Source organism: Vicia villosa, linkage group LG5 (genome assembly GCF_029867415.1).
Source record: "Vicia villosa cultivar HV-30 ecotype Madison, WI linkage group LG5, Vvil1.0, whole genome shotgun sequence".
Lineage (NCBI taxonomy): Eukaryota > Viridiplantae > Streptophyta > Magnoliopsida > Fabales > Fabaceae > Vicia > Vicia villosa.
Window position 1 is genome coordinate 6486807 of NC_081184.1, and position 11319 is coordinate 6498125.

General features: G+C 34.0%; 1 protein-coding gene across 1 annotated transcript; it reads right to left on the minus strand.

Moving 5' to 3' along the window:
- Positions 1-7985: 7985 nt before the first annotated feature.
- LOC131604108 (uncharacterized) lies at positions 7986-8858 on the minus strand. Its single transcript, XM_058876596.1, has one exon. It carries the CDS (start codon positions 8856-8858, stop codon positions 7986-7988), a length of 873 nt encoding a protein of 290 aa, XP_058732579.1.
- Positions 8859-11319: the final 2461 nt, after the last annotated feature.

Consider the following 11319-nt stretch of genomic DNA (forward strand, 5'->3'; position numbering starts at 1 on the left):
AAATGCTCGGGCAACTAGGACTCCATCAGCTAGATCTGAGTCATGTAGTGGCATATGTCTCTTAACCTTCATTGACTCTGTAACTCGCCTTAATGGAATGACAACTTTATCATAATCGCTTGGAGAAGAGAGAAAGAAAAAGAAAGGTAGCCCTCCGTTTCATGGTACTTTCACCCTTTTTGGAAAAACTAGAAGTCGTATCTTCTATAGTCAATCTAAAAGTAGCATATTAAACAACACTAGGAAGCTGATCTTAATTCACAGAGACTTGAAGGCGACAAGGTGTATGCATGAAGTCATATTTAAAAACCTTCTCACTACTTCGACAATGTTAGAGGAAGGTCCGAGGAGAGTCAATATGTTCAACCTGAATGTGTGTGAGAACGAAGTCCGACCAATTCCGGACGGTGATTTCAAAGTCGTTCAACTTGATGATAATTCAACAAGATCCGTGAAGATAAGATTCAGACTCCCTTCCGAGGTAAAGAACACGCTGATTAAATGTCTAAGGGCTAAAACATATCTCTTTGTTATTTCTCCACATGAAATGGCCGTCAACAACACCATCGTACCATGCCATCAGTTGAACATCGATCCCAATGTCTTATATATCTCACAGCGAAGAAGAAGGCAATGTCCAAAAAAGCTGAAGCTACCGCCAGCAAAGTCGAAGGATTATTAGATGCCAACTTCATTTCTGAAGTGAAATACACAAAATGACTCTCCAATATTGTACTAGTTAAGAAAGTCTCTGGGAAGAGGGGGATGTGTGTAGCCTATATTAGCCTCAATTGAGCATGTTCGAAAGAATCCTATCTGCTGCCTAATATTGACAGACTAGAAGACAACTTAGTTGGATACAAGTTGGTATCATTCATGCACGTTTATTCCAAGTACAACTAGATACCTATGTTCGGACCTGATAGGAAGAAGACAACATTGATGATCGAGCAAGCCAATACCAGTACAATGTGATGCCATTTGAATTGAAGAACATGGGTGCAACGTACAAAAGAATGATGAGCAAAGTTTTTCAAGATGAGATAGGTGAGACGTTGATTCTAAGTTTTTAGTGTATTTTTCTCTCCCATTGAGTTTCTAGGACAAAAACTATATCAATAACCCCTAAAAAAATGATTTTGATCAATTTTAAAGAGTTGGTGATTTGCTGTTCTCGCCTGGCGAGCTAAAGTTTTGCTCGACGAACTCTCCCTTTTTCCAAGCTTCTGCAAGCGCATCATCCTTAAACTGTCGAATGAAAAATATCCTATCTCGCCCGGCGACCAAAGTCTTGTCCGACGAGCTTTCTGCTTCATCTTTCGCCAGGCGACCATGCCACTTTTTGCTACTGGAAAACTTCTGTTTTGCCTCGTCTTGGCCTCGCTGGGCGAGCTCGCCCCTTGCTCGCCTGAAGAGCTTCCTCAACATTTTCTTCTTTGCTTTGTGACTTCTTCTTTGGTTTGTGCCTTATTCATTGATTTATTGCAAGGATTTTCTGCACACTAACACACATCAAAGACACCATAACTAAATACACTTAAAATTACATTCTAACAAATTTGAAAAATTCATTGATCGAAAACATTAAATGAAACTTTAAAATATCAAATTTTCATATGCAATTATAGTCATAATTGACACTTATGCTCTGTTTTATCTCAGTATAAGCAACCTATGCATAAAGAGAAAAGATATATATACACTGCTTTCAACACCTACATCATATTGTATCTCTAAATTATACTAGTTTTATTGTTTTTTAATAGTTAAGGCAACTTTGATTTCTGTGCCCTATGAATTTGCTTCATTCCTACCTACGGTGTAAAAGACGGTGTATGAAAAATAAATGTAAGAATAGCAAAGCTCATGCATAAAATAGAAGAAAGCAAATCCTGTGTGGTCTGTGTCTATCTTTTATAGCTGTAGCCATTGGAATAGTACATATATTGTCTTATGTAAGCATATATTGCAGTGATTGTATAGTGCAATTGGTGTATATATGTATCTCTAATTTAAAGTAGCATTGAAGTCATGTGTATTGGAAAAGAATTTGTCATCATATTTAAGTCTTTTCATTTACGGAATGACCTAACAAGCAAGCAGTACTGGTCAATAGGCATAATACATAATATTCCAATCCATAAAAAAATATAAGAACCGGAAATAATGAGAAATGATGCAAAATATGATATTGTATTAATTAATGTTACCAATAATAAATTGATACTAGTCTTAGAACGGGTAAAATTGATTAAAGTTTTAGAAATTATAGAACTTAATTTAACTTTATAAAATTGATTTTATACCATAATTCATCTTATATAGAACTCTTTAATATTAAGTGTAAAGATTTGAAGTCAGATTTAATCATTAGTTTAAATTGATTTTTCAAGAGGGTAAATTTATTAATTAATTTGATATTAAATGTTGAACTTCTCCTGCATCTAAAATCTTAAGAGTTAATCGTGTTTTATTATTTGTAATTAGATTAAATGTAATATAAATGGAGCTTCTAGAATAAATCTTGAAATATTAATTTATAGTTGTATATTTAAGAATGGTTTAAAAATAATTTTGGAAGCTTTTTTTCTTACTTAGGATCAAAGTCTGTATTAGAGTTATATGGGCCTTGTACATTGTTATGCTTATTGGGCCTTAGGATATGTTTACTATTCTATTCTATATATAGGGCCCATTCCCTTTGTATCATAACTTAACATTTTCAATACAAAATTCAGTTTCAATTTCTTGTTCCCGCCTCATGGCTTATCTTCTTCTCTATGCTTTCTGCAAATTACTGTAACAGTTTGCACTTTCTTCAAATTGATTTATATGAAATCATATTTGTTATTGAATATACTTACAAAAGGAATCGGAATTTTTTTTATTTTTATTTTTTTTTTGGTTTATCACCACCGGTTTAGTCCAGTTCGGGGTCAGTTCTGGCATCAAGTGGTTCCAGCCCCCTCCCGATCGCCGTTGCGGGGAATTTTTTTAACTTTAAAATAACACAACATTGGTCATTAATGTATTTTCTAATATAAATATTCTTCTTTGAGATCTTTTAATTAAATAGAAACATATTTTTCATATTATACGTACTTTTAAATTTAAGATAATTCAAATTTTTAAAGAAGAAAATATATATGTAGTTAAATTAATCAATGGTGATTATTTCAGTGATTATAACACTTGGTATGATTCACTTCTTACTTGCGTTTTCTAATTTTTTTGAAGAACAAGTTAAAAATGTATAACTATCCTTTAAAAACGGATTAGATTTTATGTTTCCCAATCCAGTTTTTTTTTATTTAGTAATTTGTCTTTATTTTAAATGAAATTATATAGAAAAAGAATTGATATAAAATAGATACATAGTAAGTTAAAATAATTTATTACTATTCACTTGTCAATGTGTAAAAAAGTGTAAAAAGAAAGTATATTTCTTAGTTGTCCACGTCAGAAGTGATTAGTGATTTATCCTGGCATTACAATAAAAGTAAAGTAAATTAAATTAAACAATATTTTTTTATTTTACGTATTTTCATCGTTCGATTCACATTACTATAATTAGTTTAAGCTATCACAAAAATAATTACAAAGTTTCTACTTTTAAAATTTAATGTTTTTTTTAAGTTAGAGAAAATAGGTAAATGAAAAATAATATATATATATATATATATATATATATATATATATATATATATATATATATATATATATACATATATATGGGTTAAATAAGTTTTTGGTCCCTATAAATATTGCAGTTTTCATTTTTAGTCCCTCCATGTCTTTAGGCAACGGTTTTTACAAAAAAACCGTTGCCAAAACCAGCTAAAACCGTTGCCAAAACTCAGGAGGGACTAAAAATAAAACTGCAATATTTATAGGGACTAAAAACTTATTTAACCCTATATATATATATAATTGAAAGAGGAAAAGAAAGTTGAACATAATTATAGCTTAGTGTATATATGTGTAAAAAATTAATTTTATCATTGATTTCTCTAATTTTTGGAATGTCTAACTACATGTGAAATTTAAAATTTAAAATTTAAAATTAGTTTGGTAACATAATCTTACAAAATTATTATTAAAAACTATTTTCTAATTAAAATTCTTTTAAAACTAAAAAGTTAAAATAGATTTTAAAAATTTTGATTTATGGTTTTTTAGTTTTTGAAATTAAGAATTGAAAAAAAAGGAAAAATTAGTACACTTTTTAATTAATAGCAATTTGCAATATTATACAATTTTAAACTATTTTTTAAAAGTAAAATTATTAAACATATTTTTTTTATTTTGTTTTTTAAATTTAAAAATTATCTTACAAAATAGTTTTTAAAAACTAAAACTAAAATTTATTCAAACAAACCCTTATTTTATTGTCGATTTTAAGATTAGTCTCTCAATAACTCTGTAAAAATTTAAGGTGTCTAAGGGTCAAATATTCAAATTATAATATATTACTATGCTAAGCAAATAGAATAATATAGATATTAAAAATTAATTTTTTTTTTCGGAGAAATATCGAATTTTATTAATCCAAAAACCAATAATAACAAGCCGATCGCTAGGATCCAGGCATCAAACATCCCAAAATAAAACTGTCCTATGCTATACAGTACTTAAGGTATCCCTATTGATATGCATAGTTAGTTTTGGATTTCCTATACATCTCATGGCTATAGTTTCTTTAATCCTGTTTGTAATAGTAGCATCTATGGGTTGTTGGTTGAAAATCACATCATTACGCATACGTCATATCGCATACACCGTCTCTGCACTTGCAGCCTTTAAAATGTCTCTTCTCCACCCTTTTTTCCTTGTCTCATTTATGATCCAGGCACTTTCGTCATTCCAGTTGGTAGGCAGTCGACTATAACCACTCCAGGCCAGGATATTTGTCCAGATTTGCTTGGTTGTGCTGCATTCAAAAAACAGGTGTGCCATCGTTTCCGCCTCTGCACAAAACACACATTCAGCACTGACATGGATTCCATATCACAGCAGTCTGTCCTTGGTTTGTAGTCTCCCCTTAATGGCAAGCCATAACACGAACAGTGCTCTTGGTCTAGCATAATTGGAAAAAAATAGCTTCCTCCATTCCATTTGTTCTAGATTCCCTCGCAGATCATGATACATGTGCGTTGTGACAAATCTCCCACTTTGTCTTACATCCTCCCAATACGGCATGTTCAGCACCATGTCTCTAACCTTGACTATCCTCTTAAGCATCCATGAACAATTTTGAGGATATTGCCAACTCATCACATTTTGTCCCTTAAGATAATATGCATTCATCCATCTTACCCATAGCTTATCAGCTTTTGCTTGGATATTCCGTAGGAGTTTGGCAAGGGTAGCAGTGTTCCAGTGATTCAAATCTGTTATGTTAAGGCCTCCAGCATTTCTAGGCTTGCAGATGCTTTCCCATGCTACAGGCGCTTTATAACTTCTCACTTCTTTTCCACTCCATAGGAAGTTCCTGCATATCCCTTCTATATGATGAATTGTCTTTTTGGGTAGAGGGAACACCTGCATCCAATATCCAGTAATTGAGAACAAAACACTTTTTATTAGTTGACACCTTCCAGCATAGCTTAATAGTTTGGATGTCTAGTGTTGAATCCTCTTGACAATTTTCTCAATTAGGGGTTGACATTGCATGATGCTTAATCTTCGACTGGACAGTGGTACTCCTAGATATATGAATGGTAAAGTCCCCACCTCAAAACCAGTGATCCTACAGATTTGCAGCTGCTCCTATTCCATAGTTCCTCCAAAATAGAGTTTACACTTTTGGGGGTTGACTCTTAGGCCAGTTGCCTCAGAGAATTTGTTGAATTCCAACATGATGGTCTGAACAGATGTGACATCCCCACGGCTAAACAATATCAGGTCATCAGCAAATGTGATATCTATAATCTTTAGCTTTGCACACTTGGGATGATATTTGAATCCTGGCTGCTTATGAACTCTCTTCAGTGCCCTGTGTAAATACTCCATGATGAGGACAAATAAGAGAGGAGATATAGGATCTCCTTGTCTTATTCCTCTCTTGGCTTTGACACTGGAACTCCTTCTTCCCTGCACAACATATTGATAAGACACAGTGGAGATACATTTCATAATCCATTCTACAAATCTAGGAGGAATACTCATCTCATGCATAATACTCTCAAGGGCTCTCCATTCCACAGTATCGTATGCTTTCTGTAGATCCATCTGAATAGCACACCTTGGAGTAATGTGTTAAAAGTTGTACCCTCTCAATAACTCATGTGCAATTATGATGTTATCATGTATCACTCTTCCCGGAACAAAGGCTGCCTGTGTGTCTTCAACAATATCTGCAATAACTCTGCTCAGTCTTGATGTTAACACTTTTGAAATGATTTTGTACACTGTGGTACAACATGCTATGGGTCTGAGATCCTTCATTGTTCTTGCATTGGGTGACTTGGGGAGCAGGGTCACCAGGGTGCAGTTCACTGCTGCAGATATTCTACTGTTTTCAAAAAAATCCATAACTGCCTTGATGACATCTTGCTTGATGATGGGCCAGCTGCCTTTAAAGAATTTTGAGTTGTATCCATCCACACCTGGTGCTTTATTATTTCCAATCCCTTTCAAAGCATCTTCTATTTCTTTCACTGTGACCTGTTGAATGAGTAGATTTTGTTGTGCTGTGCTAAGCTGTTTACCATCCCTTAGAGCTTCAATATCAACATGTCTAAGGCTCTGAGTTGACTCCCCTATAAGACTTTGGTAAAATCTAATGATTTCATCCTCAATGTCTTTAGGCTCCACTAGAATTCTTCCATGTTGGTCCTCCAGTTTATACAGGCCTGTGTGCTTGTTTTTACCTCTGATAATAGCATGAAAGTAGGCATTATTAGAGTCTCCCAATTGGAGCCAATCCACTTTAGCTTTTAAATGGCTGATGATTTTTTCCTCCAGCTCAGTGTTGTGGATAACTTCATCTGTCTAGTATTTCACTTCCTGTATTAGATCTTGATTGAACTTGTCAGCTGCTAATAGTTGTTGGACTCGATCTAGTTTTTCTCGGCTCTGCTGGATCTGCTTAACCCCCATAGTGGCTTGTTTGGTATATTTTCGTAAAATAGGTTGAAGCCTGCCAAGTTTTCTCCATAGGATATACATAGGTTTTCCTATTGCTGGTTGCTCCCAACTATTCTTTACCACCTGCAAAAAGTCATCCCTTTCAGTGATACAATTCAGAAACTTGAAGCCATATGGAACTCTTTGAGCTGGCCTTGTGCTATCCAAATGGACCTTCAAAGGTGCATGATCAGATATATGAGGATGCAGGACTTCAATGTCACAGTGTGGATATAATTGATACTAGAGTAAGTTACAAATAGCCCTGTCAATTCTGGAATAGATGACTCCAGTGGCATGCTTATTGGACCATGTAAAGTGCTCTCCTCTAGTCTCATGTTCAGTCAAACCTGCTTGCTCCATCATGATCTCCAGATCTGCATATTCAGCAGCTTGTACATCCTTTCCCCCTATTCTATCAGCTCCAGTCAAAACATTGTTGAAGTCCCCTATTATCATCCATGGCCCATTAATTCGGCTCGACAACTCCTCAAGATCTGTCCAAAGATATCTCCTCTTTGTAAGTTGATTATGGGCATAGACAATAGTTAGGCTGAAAGCTTTATCACCATTCAAATGATGCATATCACAGTGGATATATTGATCAGAGCTAGCAATAGTGTGTACCTCCCATCTATCCTTTCTCCACATAAACCAAATTCTACCATTTGGATGGTGTATATAATTGTCACTACAGTCCCAGTTGTGGCCAAAAACCTTCCTAATAGCTTCAGCTTTATTTAGTTTAACCCTAGTTTCTAATAAAGCAAAGCAGGATACCTGATATTTTTTAAGGTGGGCTGCAACCTCCAAGTATCTTGCTTTTTTATTGAGCCCTCTGATGTTCCAGCTTATGATCATGTCACAGTCTCATTGACTGTGGAGCATTCTCCAACTCCTAAGACATCAAACTCATTTGTACAATCCAATTTCTCCCTGCTTTCAAATCGAAGTGCTCTGTGTGGTTTGCCATTTGATATCACCTGCAGCCAAGGGTTTTCCTCAGTTACCACTTCCTTCTGCTTGCCACGATCATCCTTTTTCTCTGCTTGTATCATTGGGATAGTCTCCTCTGGTTCTTTCTGCTTAGGAATCCATGCCTTCTTCTCTTTCTGCTTACACTGATGACCCACTTTATTGCACTTCTTACAATACGGTGGTTTCCATTCATAGTCAACCTGTTGTCTCAATTTTTCCCCATTGGGGGTCTTGATTGTAATGGTATCCTTCAACTCAATGGTGACATCGACCTCAATCAGTACCCGAGCATAAGAAACCCGCAGTTTCTTAGTTGTGCACTCATCCATGAGTATAGGCTTGCCAATGGCGCTTGCAATCTTGCCAATGCTGTCCTCTCCCCAATACAACAGTGGTAGTTGTGGAAAAATGACCCATAGGGGGAGCACTCTAAGCAAATCATCTTTCAGTTGAAATTCCGGAGTCCATTCGTGCAAAAACATTGGTTTTCTGTAAATCGTGTACGACCCTCGTATCAGCACTGCATCCTTATCTGCTTGCGAGTGGAATTTGATCATAAAGTAGCCCTCCTCGTTGTAGTATAATTCCGGCAGCGACACAAAGTTCCAGGTGTTCATCATAAACTTTTTCACAGCGTTCATCGAAAGCGGTTCTCCAAGAGCATACATAATCAGTGTATTCCCCCAAAATTGCCTCTCCGATACAACATCTTTCTCCTCGATTTGGACCTCAATCTCGCCATCAATCACCATCGGCGCCGTGTAAGTGATTGCAACTCCATTAGATCTATTCCCTTTGAGGATATCCACCTAAGGCTTCCCTTCAGGTGGCTTCAATGTTGCCGCCGTTCCTTCTGGTTTGTTCCTACTCGCCGCCACTTGACTAGTAGGGGTTACGTTCTGTGAGCCTATCAACACATTTCCGGTAGAGCCCTTATTCAATTGAGAGGAAGATGATGGTGGTGTGGTGCCTATCACCGCCGTTGGAGTCGTAGCTACCTTTTTCTTCGGACGGCCACGACCCATCGCTCTGCTAGGGTTTATTTTTTGAATATTAAAAATTAAATTTATTAATTAGGAGAAACATAATTTATATCTTAATTGGAAGAATGATTAACTAAATTTTGCTTATGATAATTATGACCAAATATTATCTGAATTCTATATTATCAAAAACTACTTTTTGAAAAAAAGATGATTAAAATAAAATTTAGTTTTTAGCAAAGTTAAAAATATTGTCATTTTCTTTCTTTACATGCTAAATTTGATTTCTTCAACCAAAATATAAAGGGTTATGTTTTATCTCCCTATAGTATATAGACAAACTATTTATGTGGTTTGTATTTATCTATTAGAATGGACTATTTGTAGCTCTGCCCATTGGAATAGTACACATATTGCAATGAGTTTGGTGTATTGTGGACACGACCCTAAATCTATTTCTTAGATACAACCAATAAGAAAAGAATAATTTTTTAATTTATTTTTATTTTTATTTTATTTTTAATTGAATTCATGGGATGATTGAAATTATGAAGGAGAGAGAAAACTCTTAATTTATTTTTTAATTAATTAAAATTTTATGATTGGTTATGTTTAAAACAATTTCTTATATACTAGAATGAACTATTTGTAGCTCCGGCCATTGGAATAGTACACATATTGCAATGAGTTTGGTGTATTGTGTAATTGGTGTATATACTTCTGATTCAAAGCAGCATTGAAAGCATGAGTCTTGGAAAAGAATTTGTCATCATATACAGCATGACGTGACAAGTACTACTACTAAATTAACTACTATTCCATTCCATGTTAAATACGAGTCAAGATCCTCTCCATTTTTCTTTTCTTCATTTTATTAATTTATCAAAGTTTTGTAAATATAAATGCAATAATGTGATATTTGATGAGTCCACTTATTTTTAATATACTATAAATATCTTCAAAAATATAGTAATGAAGAGAAAAAATAAAGAAGAAAAATGAAGAGGATCTTGACTCGTTAAATACTTAAGAATTGAAAATTACTGAAATATGATGTTTCAAACTTCAAAATTGTGATGTCAAATATGAGCTTTTACCAATTATATAATGGTTGGAAAACAAAGATTTGGTTCACTTAAAGGTTTAAATCTTGACTCTTGTTAATGGAAAAAATTTGTTTTCAATGAAAAACTTCACTTTGTGTACTGAACAGGTTCTTCGTTGAAAACCGGTCACTTAAAATATCTGCAAAATCTTTGTAATTATAACATGATTAAAATAATACTATGTCTTTTATTTTATGTTTATTTATAAAATGCGTATAACATGCAGAAGACAAACAATAGGAGAGACAGGGGCAGAGAACGAAATAGACACATTAAAGTGTGTAAATCATGGGCTGAAAATATTTGCATTAATGTAGTCTAGTAAGACATGATTTATGATATACAGTTTAATAGATATTGCACGGTTTATATATACTTATACGGACAGTGGTGTTGTTAACGTTTGCTAAGAGATGATATTCTGAGACATCATTTTTACATTTACCTATTGGTGAGATGCCACCACATGTCATATGTACTCTATATATCTAAAGCCGACTATTGGATCGTACTTTAATTTATAAGTATGAGGTACTTGGTATGATGGTTGAAGAGTTTGGAGATGACCGACTATCGGATCGTACTTTTATTTATAGACTTGAGGTACTTGGTATGATGGTTGAAGAGTTGAGAGTTAGCCTTAAGGAGGTTGAAAAATAAATTCATTTGACTCGATAATATTATTATAAATTAGCATAATTAGACACGAAATCCCTTAATTTAATTTAATGTTTCACTTTAATTCTTTATCTAAAAAAACACTTTCGTTACTTGAATGAGCTCTTTCCGTTAATTTTCTTTAAAAACGTTAAATTCTGCCAATGTTGCATGAGAGCAAGGCAAATATTTAATTACTAAGTTAACATATCTATACAAAAATTAGTATTTTATTTAAATTGAAGGGGTTTTTGTTTTTGGAGCAGTTACTACCCCTACAGTTGATAGATTTTGGGATATCATACAATTACATCAAATTCATGAAGTATATATTACAAAGACACGCACCAAATCATTAGAAAAGCATCATTTGGTTCTTCTTTCAAAATGAATAACAAGTATAGTTATAGATAATCATATAGAGAATTTTTAGAAATTTCTAAACTAATTTAAAATGGTGGTGTTCA

Coding starts and splice junctions, on each gene's coding strand:
- LOC131604108 (XM_058876596.1), bottom strand. CDS start 8,858: ATGGTGATTGATGGCGAGATTGAGGTCCAAATCGAGGAGAAAGATGTT.